Below are 16634 nucleotides of genomic sequence, written 5' to 3'. Positions count from 1 at the left end.
CGCTACTGCTGCAATGATACTGATGCCTTTTTACTCCTACAGAAACCCCACAGATGAGCCACCAGAGGGCAGTAAAAGACACGTAATTGAATGTATTGCATAATTTTTCCATTCTATTTGGTCAAACAGTTTAAGGACAGTAGCAGACAATATTTCAACAATTTCTGTTCCGTTTTCTTTACATGCATTCTTTCCATATGTGATGAAAAATGGATTCGAAGTAGTTTGGAAATAATACAAAAAGTTGATCTATGACAAGTAATGACCGTCAGAAAATGTAAAATTGTAAAATGTATTTAAATAGGCAAAGTTCTATACCAACATGAATCAATTATCCAAGACCCCATCAGTGGTCAGGAATTTGAGTGAGTAACAGAGCCATGTATAAAAAGCATACCTAATAACATGATATTAAAATATTTACTATGAATATATTATATATATATATATATATATATATATATATATATATATATATATATATATATATATATATATATATATATATATATATATATGGACAGAGTGCTTTTCATGCAGGTAAACCAACATGTTAAGGTCAGGGTTGGACACGGACTACAGTCGGGTGTCATACTTAGGTTGGATTTCATTTGAAAGCTGTAATATGCAGTTTAATGTAATTGTTTCCAGCAAGAGAAACCAAATAATCTTGTAGATATGATACCTTTTAATGGCTAACAAAAATACATGATGTTCTGGCAAGCTTTAATACACAAACAAGGTGGTATACTGTTCTGTTCTTGATGAAATAACCCAAAATGCATTATCCTGCTCACATTATGAAATAATATATAGCCACCATTCTGCAAGGCTTAGTAACAGGCTATAGCACTTTAGCGGAGTATGGAATCAACTCTTAGTAAATAATGGTAGGACATGGAAATGAAATTCTAAGACTTGTAAAATTTTGCATTTTCTAATAGTGCTAGGTTGTCTTCACCGTATATCACTGAAGTGCTTATTAGCTCAGCATGTAAATTCTAGCTTATAATGCTCTGCAGAAATGCTTCCCTGTCTTAGAATTAATGAAAATGCATTTATTTCTTAATATTAATTCTTTACATAATTCTTAATATATAATATGAAAGTGTCCATTGTTACCAATTTTCATATATTTGTATACTTGTATATTTGCACCACCCACTAAAGGTACAAAGTTCCTTGTTCCCAATTTAAAACTGTGTAGCATTTTCTATCTATCTACCTATCTATCTATCTATCTATCTATCTATCTATCTATCTATCTATCTATCTATCTATCTATCTATCTATCTATCTATCTACCTACCTACCTACCTACCTACCTACCTATCTATCTATCTATCTATCTACCTACCTACCTACCTACCTATCTATCTATCTATCTATCTATCTATCTATCTATCTATCTATCTATCTATCTATCTATCTATCTACCTATCTATCTATCTATCTATCTATCTATCTATCTATCTATCTATCTATCTATCTATCTATGTCTGTCTGTCTTCAGTAGCTTTTCAATGTATGTTTGTTGTTAGTTGTATTAAGATAACTTGTTGCAGCATGTTATCAGTGTCGAGTTAAAGTTTGCTACATGTGTACAAATGCTTCATAAGGAAAGGTCTGGAGATCTGTTCACATTGCTGGTGCCTACTGGAGGGCAGACACTTTTCAACCTTCAAGCATATGTAACTGCTTTCATAGTAACGCACTGAGCTCACTTGTTGGAGTAGTTTAGTAAGAGTCAGGGAGCTTTCACACGGGACGGAATTACGCCACGGGACGCAGCCAAATCTGCAGCTGTGAAATTTCACACAAAAATCTGCAGGTCCAACTGGATTTTGATCCGCAATTGCAGGCAGGTTTTAAGCCATTTTCAATTCCACATCAAAATCCACAGGTAGCCTGCAGATTTACCATGGTTCATGGTGCGTTGTGCTGCCTATTCCGTCTCCTGTGAAAAGTTCCTCAGGACAACACATGGACTTTCAATGCAAACACATAGAGACAGGCAAGTGCTGTCATTTGACATATGTATGAAATATTCCTCCCAGGTACTTCCTGACTTGAAAAGTACATTGAAGTCCCTCATTGCTATCACAATTAGATTACAACACTGTATGCTCCCACTGATTCAGAGATGCCTGCTTTGGTCAGCTCATCTGCATTTTATAACCCCAGCCAGGCTTATCAGCCATTACACCAGGTATTTTAGATTAAAAGTTTATGAAAGGCAGGCTAGTCATTAGTAGACCCTTAAAACAACCTACAATTTAACACAGCTGAATATGCCATTTAAGTTTTTGGGGCTGCATTTGTATGCATTATCATAGGATAACCTGTAGACCAATATAGATAACACAAGGTGATGCCATAATGAATTGCGCCAAGTCTCAAAGTCATCTCTGCTATACCTGACAAACCTGGTAATATATGTTTTGTGAAATATATTTAAAAGTGAATATTAAACTAAATGTACAAATCATAATCTCCAAGGTAAGTAGTAGTTACCCAGAAGTAAATCATATTTACAGATACAGAAACGTGATGGGATAAATGCTAGCAAGATGTATGGGATCCTAGTTGGAGGCTAGGATCTTCTGTAATAGGATATTCTAGACATTCCAATTACAAAGTAATTGCTAATGATGTGCTGAGTATATAAACTTAACTAGTAGAGTGCTGTGTCTTTGTATAGATCTTGCTTGGGGCTTTGTATATAGACAGACTCATTACAAGGCACTGATAGTGTTGGATCAGGCTTAGAAATTAACATATTTAATCACAGCCTGGGAACAAATAAGTGTCTTGGTAATACAAGGAAACATATCTAAATAATAGCTAATGGAGTATGAAGATTTAACGTTAAAAGACTTCAAGCCAAGAACTTGCAGATATGTGTGCAGGAGTTTATGGAAGAGAGAGCAGAGCTGCCCCCTTCCCCTGATGCTGCCTGCCACTGGTGTGGTCTTGGCTTAATCTCACTTTAAATTGCATAGATCCATCGGTCATAAGGTGAAACTGTATATGTTTCCAGTATTAACCAGCTCAGTCAAAACAACACAAAGAAAAGCTTCATCTGTGTCTGATAAGATGGGATCTTGACATGAAATTAAGTTCTTTCATGGTCCAGTACTTGGTCAGTCTATAGAATTACTAAACAAACGTATCATAAAATTAGTAGTTTATGAAAAGCCAGATATACAATAAAATGTAGTCAGTCTCTCTCTCAAATATATCATAAAGTCATAAATGTGTAATACTTTCACATTAGATATGTAAGGAACTTCTGCCTTGCATAAAAGACCAGGATTAGAAATCATGGTATATCCCTAAATTTATATGTGAGTTATCCTTTACAACACTACTGTCTTGCAATGGACACAAAGTTTCATAAAAGTTTACAGCTTATTTAATGTTATACCTTGAAATGCATATAAAATAGCTGAATGGAATGGAGTAAGCAGCTTGCAGAGATAATAGAGGGATAGTTTTTGTGATCTGGTTGCCTTTGCTAAAGTTACACATACAGGTAGTCAATAATCGGGCAGGTGCATCCCTTTCCTAGGATTTACTTGAACTAATAATAGAGGAAGACCGAGCGCTCAAGAACAGGTGAATATTTGAACGCACCAGCAGTGACACTTACTTCTTCGATGCCGCCTCCCTCTAGGGACGTGTTGACTTTCAATGTATTCCAAGATGTTAACAATGATCAAACACAAAGAAAGCAGTCGCAATTGCATAGTAACCTTGTAATGATTTCCCCCCTAGCTTCTTCAGTGTAGAGTGGAGTGTCCTTCAGGTCTTTTCTTCTTCCCAGTGAGTCAAACAAAATCCACAAAAAACGTCCAGAAGATAAAGTTGACAGAACAATTAGTGTAACAGGATGATAAGAGGACTATTTGTGCATTGTAAGATAGGCAGAGTACCTTTCAAGGGATGTGGCCAGGTCAGCAGAAAGAGTCCCTGGGTGAGATGCAGGTAGCATATTGCCTACAGCCAAAGTCTATGCTGGTAGCTGAGGTCCCAGAAAGAAGTCTTCTTAACTAGATAACTCCAGAACACAGGTGGGATCATCTGTCATTTCCCAAAACCACTCACCTCCTCTAAGAAGATTTTCCTATATCCATCTAACATCCAAGGTCCCTTATTACCAAATGTAAGGGATACCTCATTAGTAGCCCTACCAGGTAAAGTCATGCAGGAGATCCTTTGCTGCTGGAGTATATCACATCCAAACTTCTCCTATGCTCCAGTGATCCAACCAGAAGTAGTGAAGCATCAAGAGGTAGTCTGCCTATATACGTATATATACCAGACAGTCACAAGACATAGACCCTGTAGACTTACTGAGGCCAGTATGCCTGGTATAGGTTACTGTAAATCAACTGCCTTCCCCTTAGCTGACTGCCTACTCTCACTGGGCTGCACTATATAAGACTGGCTGCTTCTGTCAGCCTCCACTATACCAATGTCAGTGACTTAACCTCCCCCTATCCCTCTCCACACACCCCCTCCTCTCTTTAAAAGAAAGCTGAAGATTAAGTGTGCAAGTCAATTACAATGGGACGTGGGCAGTGCTTGGGGGAAAGAAAAGTGTAAAGGAAAGCGAGTCCTAGTCTGTTCTCTGGGACGAATTATCCCATAGAGTGAAAGAGATATATAACTGCAGCATAGAGGTTCCATAGAGCATACAGTACCTACAGTACACAGAATAACTGTATACATGCAGTTGTGGAATAGCTGGATTATTGAGAGGCTTGAAGAAATACATTTTGATAATGCAGTAGTTTTGGTTGCAGTCCTATATAAACCACAAACAACATGATAAGTTCAACCATCAACGTGTGTCAAATAACAAACTGAGCTCTGCTATGTCTGTGTGTGTGTATGTGCAAATACGAACACTCACGAACACAAAAACTGGATGGTAAAGTAAATAGAACACATCTGGCTTGTTACTTCATCACTATAGGTGAGAAACTGTGCGGAGCAGCCCTGGATACTGTGTGCACTGTCCTCCTATCAGTCACTGTCCTCCGCATTCTTATGGTCTCTGACCACATTTCACACATTACATGGCTATGCTGCATCATTGTGCATGTGCATTACCAGAAATCCTGTATCAGCTTAATATTGTATTGTCCATTACCAAAGAAACTTAATAATCACAAATTAAGTCAAACTAAAAGCTAATATTTTTTTTTGCTTTGTGATTGAAATTGCCATCTTAGAAATTGGAAGAGAATCATTAAATATAAAGAGACTTGTATTTGTTTCACCAAAGAAGTGAAACATTTTATTATTTATGTTACTACTTGTGAAAGTAATGTAAAGAATATTTTGGTAGGAGTATTCATAGTAGTAAGCTAGAATATCAACCTAAGGAATAATGGAATAACCATAATAAAACAGTTATTTAATATTGTTTTGTATATCACTGCTATTGTTATCATATTACTTCTGCAATAATTTTACTATATCAGTGCTGGTGCTAGCAGCAGATGTAGTAGTTATATTATTACTAGAGTAATAGCACTTAACCCCTTCCCAATCAGTCCACATAAATTAACAGGCTAATAGGCTGGTCGTTATGTTTGTAGCTGTGTTTGATGGCACATGACGCCATTGACAAAATTTGGCTGTCACACTGACAGCCCGATCCTGTAGGGTGACAGGGAACTGAAATTATTTGTCTCCTGTCATAAGGAACCCCGAATACAGTGTTCATATTGAGTGCAGTGCTCATGAATGCAGAAGGGAATCCTGCCATGTCAGTAATAATTAGAGATGAGCGAACACCAAAATGTTCGGGTGTTCGTTATTCGTAACGAACTTCCCGTGATGCTCGAGGGTTCGTTTCGAACAACGAACCCCATTGAAGTCAATGGGCGACCAGAACATTTTTGTATTTTGCCGATGCTCGCTAAGGTTTTCATGTGTGAAAATCTGGGCAATTCAGGAAAGTGATGGGAATGACACAGTGACGGATAGGGCAGGCGAGGGGCTACATGTTGGGCTGCATCCTAAGTTCACAGGTCCCACTATTAAGCCACAATAGCGGCAAGAGTGGGCCCCCCCCCCCTCCCAACAACTTTTACTTCTGAAAAGCGCTCATTAGCATGGCATACCTTTGCTAAGCACCACACTACCTCCAACAAAGCACAATCACTGCCTGCATGACACTCCACTGCCACTTCTCCTGAGTTACATGCTGCCCAACCGCACCCCCTCCCCCCCACAGCGCACACCAAAGTGTCCCTGCGCAGCCTTCAGCTGCCCTCATGCCACACCACGCTCATGTCTATTTATAATTGCGTCTGCCATGACGAGGGACCGCAGGCATACACTGCAGAGGTTGGCACGGCTAGGCAGCGACCCTCTTTAAAAGTGGCGGAGCGATAGCCCACAATGCTGTACAGAAGCAATGAGAAATAGAATCCTGTGCCACCGCCATCTGGAGCTGCACACGTGGGCATAGCAATGGGGAACCTATGTGCCACACACTATTCATTCTGTCAAGGTGTCTGCATGCCCCAGTCAGACCGGGCTTTTTAATTCATAGACACAGGCAGGTACAACTCCCTATTGTGAAGTCCCTGTCGACCCACAGCATGGGTGGCTCCCTGGAACCCACCGGCGGTACACAAAAATATCCCATTGCATTGCCCAACACAGCTGAGGTAGTAATGTCGTGCGTAATACAGGTGGGCTTCGGCCCACACTGCATGCCCCAGTCAGACTGGGATTCTTTACAAGTGGACACATGTAGGTTTAACTCCCTGTGGACCCACTGCCTGGGTGGGTGCCAGGAAGCCACCGGCGGTACATAGAAATATCCCATTGCATTGCCCAACACAGCTGAGGTAGTAATGTCGTGCGTAATACAGGTGTGCTTCGGCCCACACTGCATGCCCCAGTCAGACTGGGATTCTTTACAAGTGGACACATGTAGGTTTAACTCCCTGTGGACCCACTGCCTGGGTGGGTGCCAGGAAGCCACCGGCGGTACATAGAAATATCCCATTGCATTGCCCAACACAGCTGAGGTAGTAATGTCGTGCGTAATACAGGTGGGCTTCGGCCCACACTGCATGCCCCGGTCAGACGGGTTCTTTAGAAGTGTACAGATGTATTAAAAACTCAGTGTGCACCTACAGCATGGGTGGCTCCCTGGAACCCACCGGCGGTACACAAAAATATCCCATTGCATTGCCCAACACAGCTGAGGTAACGTCAGCTGTAATGCAGGTGGGCTAAAAATTAATTTGATTACACTGTAGGCGAGGGCCCACACAAATTGCTGTATCAACAGTACTAATGTACATCCCAAAAATTGGCCATGGCCAGCCAAGAGGGCAGGTGAAACCCATTAATCGCTTTGGTTAATGTGGCTTAAGTGGTAACTAGGCCTGGAGGCAGCCCAGTGTAACGAAAAATTGGTTCAAGTTAAAGTTCCAATGCTTTTAAGCGCATTGAAACTTATAAAAATTGTTCTGAAAAATTATTTGAGTGAGCCTTGTGGCCCTAAGAAAAATTGCCCGTTCAGCGTGATTACGTGAGGTTTCAGGAGGTGGAGCAGGAGGAGGAGGAGGAGGAATATTAGACACAGATTGATGAAGCAGAAATGTCCCCGTTTTGGATGGTGAGAGAGAACGTAGCTTCCATCCGCGGGTGCAGCCTACGTATTGCTTACGTATCGCTGCTGTCCGCTGGTGGAGAACAGAAGTCTGGGGAAATCCAGCCTTTGTTCATCTTGATGAGTGTTAGCCTGTCGGCACTGTCGGTTGACAAGCGGCTACGCTTATCTGTGATGATTCCCCCAGCCGCACTAAACACCCTCTCCGACAACACGCTAGCCGCAGGACAAGCAAGCACCTCAAGGGCATACAGGGCTAGTTCAGGCCACGTGTCCAGCTTCGACACCCAGTAGTTGTAGGGGGCAGAGGCGTCACCAAGGATGGTCGTGCGATCCGCTACGTACTCCCTCACCATCCTTTTGCAGTGCTCCCGCCGACTCAGCCGTGACTGGGGAGCGGTGACACAGTCTTGGTGGGGAGCCATAAAGCTGGCCAGGCCCTTAAAGACTGTTGCACTGCCTGGGATGTACATGCTGCTCGATCTACGCACATCCCCTGCAACATGGCCCTCGGAACTGCGCCTTCTGCCACTAGCGCTGTCGGCTGGGAATTTTACCATCAGCTTGTCCGCAAGGGTCCTGTGGTATAGCAACACTCTCGAACCCCTTTCCTCTTCGGGAATCAGAGTGGGCAGGTTCTCCTTATACCGTGGATCGAGCAGTGTGTACACCCAGTAATCCGTCGTGGCCAGAATGCGTGCAACGCGAGGGTCACGAGAAAGGCATCCTAACATGAAGTCAGCCATGTGTGCCAGGGTACCTGTACGCAACACATGGCTGTCTTCACTAGGAAGATCACTTTCAGGATCCTCCTCCTCCTCCTCCTCCTCCTCAGGCCATACACGCTGAAAGGATGACAGGCAATCAGCCGGTGTACCGTCAGCAGCGGGCCAAGCTGTCTCTTCCCCCTCCTCCTCATCCTCCTCATGCTCCTCCTCCTCCTCCTGTACGCGCTGAGAAATAGACAGGAGGGTGCCCTGACTATCCAGCGGCATACTGTCTTCCCCCGCCCCCGTTTCCGAGCGCAAAGCAGCTGCCTTTATGGTTTGCAGGGAATTTCTCAAGATGCATAGCAGAGGAATGGTGACGCTAATGATTGTAGCATCGCCGCTCACCACCTGGGTAGACTCCTCAAAATTACCAAGGACATGGCAGATGTCTGCCAACCAGGCCCACTCTTCTGAAAGGAATTGAGGAGGCTGACTCCCACTGCGCCGCCCATGTTGGAGTTGGTATTCGACTATAGCTCTCCGTTGTTCATAGAGCCTGGCCAACATGTGGAGCGTAGAGTTCCACCGTGTGGGCACGTCGCACAGCAGTCGGTGCACTGGCAGCTTAAAGTGATGTTGCAGGGTGCGCAGGGTGGCAGCGTCCGTGTGGGACTTGCGGAAATGTGCGCAGAGCCGGCGCGCCTTTACGAGCAGGTCTGACAAGCGTGGGTAGCTTTTCAGAAACCGCTGAACCACCAAATTAAAGACGTGGGCCAGGCATGGCACGTGCGTGAGGCTGCCAAGCTGCAGAGCCGCCACCAGGTTACGGCCGTTGTCACACACGACCATGCCCGGTTGGAGGCTCAGCGGCGCAAGCCAGCGGTCGGTCTGCTGTGTCAGACCCTGCAGCAGTTCGTGGGCCGTGTGCCTCTTATCGCCTAAGCTGAGTAGTTTCAGCACGGCCTGCTGACGCTTGCCCACCGCTGTGCTGCCACACCGCGCGACACCGACTGCTGGCGACATGCTGCTGCTAACACATCTTGATTGTGAGACAGAGGAGGAGGAGGAGGAGGAGGGTGCTTTAGTGGAGGAAGCATACACCTCCGCAGATACCAGCACCGAGCTGGGGCCCGCAATTCTGGGGGTGGGTAGGACGTGAGCGGTCCCAGGCTCTGACTCTGTCCCAGCCTCCACTAAATTCACCCAATGTGCCGTCAGGGAGATGTAGTGGCCCTGCCCGCCTGTGCTTGTCCACGTGTCCGTAGTTAAGTGGACCGTGGCAGTAACCGCGTTGGTGAGGGCGCGCACAATGTTGCGGGAGACGTGGTCGTGCAGGGCTGGGACGGCACATCGGGAAAAGTAGTGGCGACTGGGAACTGAGTAGCGCGGGGCCGCCGCCTCCATGATACTTTTGAAGGACTCCGTTTCCACAACCCTATACGGCAGCATCTCAAGGCTGATGAATTTTGCGATGCGGACGGTTAACGTTTGAGCGTGCGGGTGCGTGGCGGCGTACTTGCGCTTGCGCTCGAACACTTGCGCAAGCGACGGCTGAACGGTGCGCTGAACTACACTGCTGGATGGGGCCGAGGACAGCGGAGATGAGGGTGTGGGTGCAGGCCATGAGGCGGTAGTGCCTGTGTCCTGAGAGGGGGGTTGCATCTCAGTGGCAGGTTGGGGCACAGGGGGAGAGGCAGGGGTGCAAACCGGAGACGGTGAACGGCCTTTGTCCCACCTTGCGGGGTGCTTGGCCATCATATGTCTGCGCATGGTGGTGGTGGTGAGGCTGTTGGTGTTGGCTCCCCGGCTGAGCTTTGCGCGACAAAGGTTGCACACCACTGTTCGTCGGTCGTCAGGCGTCTCTGTGAAAAACTGCCAGACCTTAGAGCACCTCGGCCTACGCAGGGTGGCATGGCGCGAGGGGGCGCTTTGGGAAACACTTGGTGGATTATTCGGTCTGGCCCTGCCTCTACCCCTGGCCACCGCACTGCCTCTTGCAACCTGCCCTGCTGATGCCCTTGACTCCCCCTCTGAAGACCTGTCCTCCTGAGTAAGCGTTGCACACCAGGTGGGGTCAGTCACCTCATCGTCCTGCTGCTCTTCCTCCGAATCCTCTGTGCGCTGCTCCCTGGGACTTACTGCCCTTACTACTACCTCACTGCAAGACAACTGTGTCTGATCGTCATCGTCCTCCTCACCCACAGAAAGTTGTTGAGACAGTTGGCGGAAGTCCCCAGCCTCTTCCCCCGGACCCCGGGAACTTTCGAATGGTTGGGCATCAGTGACGATAAACTCCTCTGGTGGGAGAGGAACCGCTGCTGCCCAATCTAAGCAGGGGCCCGAGAACAGTTCCTGGGAGTGTTCCCGCTCCTGAGCAGGTGTCATTGTAGTGGACTGAGGAGGCTGGGAGGAAGGAGGAGCAGCAGACAGAGGATTCGGATTGGCAGCAGTGGACGGCGCAGAACTGCGGGTAGACGATAGGTTGCTCGAAGCACTTTCTGCCATCCAGGACAGGACCTGCTCACACTGCTCATTTTCTAATAACCGTCTCCCGCGTGGACCCATTAATTGGGCGATGAATGTGGGGACGCCAGAAACGTGCCTCTCTCCTAATCGCGCAGCAGACAGCTGCGACACACCTGGATCAGGAGCTTGGCCTGTGCCCACACCCTCACTTGGCCCTCCGCGTCCTCGGCCACGTCCACGTCCACGTCCTCTAGGCTTACCCCTACCCCTCAGCATGCTGTATTACCAGTGATTAGATTTCCCAGGCAGGAAATAAATTGGCGCAAGACTGCAGGCCAAATATAATTTTTGCCCTTTTTGGAAAACGAAAGGCCCCACTGCCTCTAGTGAATGAATTATCTAAGTTTAATAACTGTGCTGTGTCCCTGCTTATGTGTCACAGAACGTGAGGGTAGCAGAGTTATTATAACTCTTGGAGAGCAGGTATTTTTTTTCCCAATTAAGGAAAGCAAATGGCGAACCCAGCAGTAAAGCGTAGCTGGGTGCGTATGATTTAGCAATGTTTTTCACGCAGCTCACACGTCTACACAGGCGTAAGGACGGACACAGGCTGGACAAATAGATTTGTTTTCAGTTTTTTCCCACCAACAGGCAGCACTGCGTATATTCAATGAACCTGCGAAGTTTAATAACTGCGCTGTGTCCCTGCTTATGTGTCACAGAACGTGAGGGTAGCAGAGTTATTATAACTCTTGGAGAGCAGGTATTTTTTTTTCCCAATTAAGGAAAGCAAATGGCGAACCCAGCAGTAAAGCGTAGCTGGCTGCGTATGATTTAGCAATGTTTTTCACGCAGCTCACACGTCTACACAGGCGTAAGGACGGACACAGGCTGGACAAATAGATTTGTTTTCAGTTTTTTCCCACCAACAGGCAGCACTGCGTATATTCTATGAATAATAACTGTGTTGTGGCCCTGCCTATACAATTCTTTCCCTGCAGTATCAATGGAGGGTGCAATGCTCTGCAGAGGCGATTTTGAGAAGCCCAAAAAAAATGCAGCACAGCCAACAGCAGCCTGGACAGTACTGCACACGGATAAATATGGCCCTAGAAAGGACCGTTGAGGTTCTTGAAGGCTACACTCACTCCTAACACTCTCCCTGCCTATGCAGCACTTCTGTCCCTAATGCCAGGTGCAACGGTCTGCAGAGGCGATTTTGAGAAAAAAAAAAAAATCCCACTGCTAACAGCAGCCAACACACAGCTATCAGTGGCCCTAATAAGGACCTTTGGGGGGTCTTGAAGCCTACACTAACTACCAATTCTTTCCCTACAGCAGCTCCGGTATAAACAGCACTGTCCCTCATCTAACTCACACCGCATCTGAGGCGAGCCGCGGGAGGGGCCGACTTTTATATTAGGCGAACACCTGATCTCGCCAGCCACTCACAGCAGGGGGGTGGTATAGGGCTTAAACGTTGCAGGGGGAAGTTGTAATGCCTTCCCTGTCTTTCAATTGGCCAGAAAAGCGCGCTAACGTCTCAGGGAAGGAAGTGAAAGTAACCAGAACACCGCATGGTGTTCGTCACGAATAACGAACATCCCGAACACCCTAATATTCGCACGAATATCAAGCTCGGACGAACGCGTTCGCTCATCTCTAGTAATAATGCCTCAGGAGGGATTACCTTTACGGACAGGAGCTTTGAAACATAGAAAAGACATAATGTGCATCCTGTTTGCATATCTCTGTATACAGATAACAGCTAACAGTAATCTATTGGGCTGTTATAATCAGATCACAGTTTATTGGTGATCTTTTTGTGGGGACAGCAGGGAACACATTAATAATGTGTTCCTTGCTTAAGGCCATTTTACACGGAACGTTCAAAAAATCATTCAAACGAGTGAAAGTGAACAAAAATCATTAAGTCTAAACACAGCCAACAATTGAACAATGAATGATAATTGTTTACTTTTTGTTTGGCGTTCATTTTATGCAAGCATAAAAATCATTGCTTGCTCATTCACTTATTCAGTTTAAATAGCAATCGTTGAGTCATTCTCATTCACTTATACAGTGAATGTGAACAACTGAACAATTTCCCATTTGAAATGAGCCAACAATGTATCTGCCTGTATAAACAGACTGCACAAGTGAGAAATCGGCTCGTCCAAATGGAGCCTTACCTGTGCCCTCAAAGTAAATAAATGCAGTAAAATGTAAAAGATAAAAATAAAATAAGAAAAAACAATGCTAGAAAATAAAGTAAAAAACATAAAATAAAAAATTCCCAACTCCCCCAAAAAGTACATATCACTCTAAACCCATATTCACAAATTTTGGAAATTCTGTGTGACATGGGCGTATTTTGCATGAGTATTAGGTGCCATTAAAACATCTTGTGACACAGAATATATGTTACATAAAGCATACAGCCCCAGCCACCAATTTTAGTCTGCTATACCATGACCCTAACTGTTTTTGAGCCTTTACTAAAAAGTTTCTGTGCTTGGATGATTATCATCCATGTTCAGAGACTTCAGCCACAGCTAAGGGCCCTTTGGCACTGGATTACTTCTTGAGTGCAGATCCTTCCCTAAAAATAATTGCAAAATGAATTAATATCCACTCCAATTTTAAATAATAAGAAAGCACCATGTGTTCCAAACAAAAACCCCAAAAAACATTTTGAGGTACAATAAGAAATCCCTCAAGAGGTTCACGTTTAGGTTGGTGTATTACAAGTGTATGTATGCATCCATGATATTGACAAGCGTCCCAAACTAAAGTCAGAGTATCAAAGCTTGGATCTGAAGAAAGAGAATCAACTGGGAACAATTGTCCATATTGCAAATGTATGAAGAAATCAGACTTAAAATGCAGCATTCCAAAAGGGGACATTTTTCTTTGGGCATGTAGGCTCAAAAAAACCCCTGGTCATGAAAGGGCTAAGCAGAACATATACATAAAATGACCAGTTTTGACCATTTTGGCTCATTGTAATTTTAAAATTATACATAAATGATTGTCTCTTCTGGTTCCATGAATATGCTGCTGAATACCCATATCATCCTCAGAGCACTTTGATTTCTCACGCATGCGTTGGAAGGTTGCGGACCAGCAAATGTGCAGATGGGAAAAATGAACCTGCCCATAAAAGGGATATATCATCTGTGCATGTGCAAACGTCTGGTACATACAAGAGAAATCAGAGCGCTTTGAGGATGATGTGGGTACTTAGCAGTTATAGTGGGAGCGGCTGTTCAGAAAACTCTGGCCAGAAGATACGGTCTAGGCCTGCCCACTGGAATAAACTGCGGGCATTAGCATACAACCCAGGAGATTTTAAAAGATGTTTTACTAAGGTATGCTTTCAAAAGGAAACATAACAAAGTTATTGATGGAAATTAGAGATGAGCGAACGTACTCGTCCGAGCTTGATACTCGTTCGAGTATTAGCGTGTTCGAGATGCTCGTTACTCGAGACGAGTACCACGCGATGTTCGAGTTGCTTTCACTTTCATCTCTGAGACGTTAGCGCGCTTTTCTGGCCAATAGAAAGACAGGGGAGGCATTACAACTTCCCCCTGCGACGTTCAAGCCCTATACCACCCCCCTGCAGTGAGTGGCTGGCGAGATCAGGTGTCACCTGAGTATATAAATCGGCCCCTCCCGCGGCTCGCCACAGATGCATTCTGACATAGTTCAGGGACAGTGCTGCTGGTGCCGGAGCTTCTATAGGGAGAGCGTTAGGAGTTATTTTAGGCTTCAAGAACCCCAACGGTCCTTCTTAGGGCCACATCTAACCGTGTGCAGTAGAGTGGAGGCTGCTTTTTGCAGTGTTGCACTTTTTTTTTTTTTGTATATCGGCCGTGCAGAGCATTGCGTCCTGCAGTAATTTTACATTGTCCAGGGCCAGTAGTGGTGAGGTAGGGACAGAAGACATATTTAGTGTATATAGGCAGTGGGCCTTTCCAGGTGTATCGCAGCCGACTGCTGCGGGATTAGGAGAGAGGCACGTTTCTGGCGTCCCCACATTCATCTCACAATTAATGGGTTCACGCGGTAGACCTTTATTAGAAAATGAGCAGTGTGAGCAGGTCCTGTCGTGGATGGCAGAAAGTGCATCCAGCAATCTATCGACCACCTAGAGTTCTGCGCCGTCCACTGCTGCAACTCTGAATCCTCTGGCTGCTGCTCCTCCTTCCTCCCAGCCTCCTTACTCCATTACAATGACACATTCTGAGGAGCAGGCAGACTCCCAGGAACTGTTCCCGGGCCCCTGCCCAGAATGGCTAGCAATGGTTCCTCTCCCACCGGAGGAGTTTGTCGTGACCGATGCCCAACCTTTGGAAAGTTCCCGGGGATGAGGCTGGGGACTTCCGGCAACTGTCTCAAGAGCTTTCAGTGGGTGAGGAGGACGATGACGATGAGACACAGTTGTCCATCACTCAGGTAATAGTAATTGGAGTAAGTCCGAGGGAGGAGCGCACAGAGAATTCGGAGGAAGAAGAGCAGCAGGACGATGAGGTGACTGACCCCACCTGGTTTGCTACGCCTACTGAGGACAGGTCTTCAGAGGGGGAGGCAAGTGCAGCAGCAGGGCAGGTTGGAAGAGGCAGTGCGGTGTCCAGGGGTAGAGGCAGGGCCAGACCGAATAATCCACCAAGTGTTTCCCAAAGCGCCCCCTCGCGCCATGCCACCCTGCAGAGGCCGAGGTGCTCAAAGGTCTGGCAGTTTTTCACTGAGTGCAGACGACCGACGAACAGTGGTGTGCAACTTTTGTCGCGCCAAGATCAGCCGGGGAGCCACCACCACCAGCATGTGCAGACATATCATGGCCAAGCACCCCACAAGGTGGGACGAAGGCCGTTCACCGCCTCCGGTTTGCACCGCTGCCTCTCCCCCTGTGCCCCAACCTGCCACTGAGATCCAACTCCCCTCTCAGGACACAGGCACTACCGTCTCCTGGCCTGCACCCACACCCTCACCTCCACTGTGCTCGGCCCCATCCACCAATGTCTCTCAGCGCACCGTCCAGCCGTCGCTAGCGCAAGTGTTGGAGCGCAAGCGCAAGTACGCCGCCACGCACCCGCACGCTCAAGCGTTAAACATGCACATAGCCAAATTTATCAGCCTGGAGATGCTGCCGTATAGGGTTGTGGAAACGGAGGCTTTCAAAGGTATGATGGCGGCGGCGGCCCCGCGCTACTCAATTCCCAGTCGCCACTACTTTTCCCGATGTGCCGTCCCAGCCCTGCACGACCACGTCTCCCGCAACATTGTACGCGCCCTCACCAACGCGGTTACTGCCGAGGTCCACTTAACAACGGACACGTTGACAAGCACAGGCGGGCAGGGCCACTATATCTCCCTGACGGCACATTGGGTGAATTTAGTGGAGGCTGGGACAGAGTCAGAGCCTGGGACCGCTCATGTCCTACCCACCCCCAGAATTGCAGGCCCCAGCTCGGTGGTGGTATCTGCGGCGGTGTATGCTTCCTTCACTAAACCCCCCTCCTCCTCCTCCTACGCAACCTCTGTCTCGCAATCAAGATGTGTCAGCAGCAGCAGCAGCACGTCGCCAGCAGTCGGTGTCGCGCGGCGTGGCAGCACAGCGGTGGGCAAGCGTCAGCAGGCCGTGCTGAAACTACTCAGCTTAGGAGAGAAGAGGCACACGGCCCACGAACTGCTGCAGGGTCTGACAGAGCAGACCGACCGCTGGCTTGCGCCGCTGTGCCTCCAACCGGGCATGGTCGTGTGTGACAACGGCCGTAACCTGGTGGCGGCTCTGCAGCTCGGCAGCC

General features: G+C 46.7%; 1 protein-coding gene across 1 annotated transcript in view; it reads right to left on the bottom strand.

The window, feature by feature from the left end:
- Positions 1-4421, bottom strand: part of RSPO3 (R-spondin 3) — a 100449-nt gene extending 96028 nt beyond the window's left edge. Inside the window, exon 1 of the mRNA XM_066605523.1 lies at positions 3653-4421. Coding sequence (XP_066461620.1) covers positions 3653-3749 — 97 coding nt within the window. The 5' untranslated portion in view covers positions 3750-4421. The remainder of the gene's footprint in view (positions 1-3652) is intronic.
- Between the last annotated feature and the right edge of the window lie 12213 nt (positions 4422-16634).

This window comes from Eleutherodactylus coqui, chromosome 1 (genome assembly GCF_035609145.1).
Source record: "Eleutherodactylus coqui strain aEleCoq1 chromosome 1, aEleCoq1.hap1, whole genome shotgun sequence".
Lineage (NCBI taxonomy): Eukaryota > Metazoa > Chordata > Amphibia > Anura > Eleutherodactylidae > Eleutherodactylus > Eleutherodactylus coqui.
Note: the sequence above shows the minus strand (reverse complement) of the source record. Positions and strands in the feature narration are given on the sequence as shown.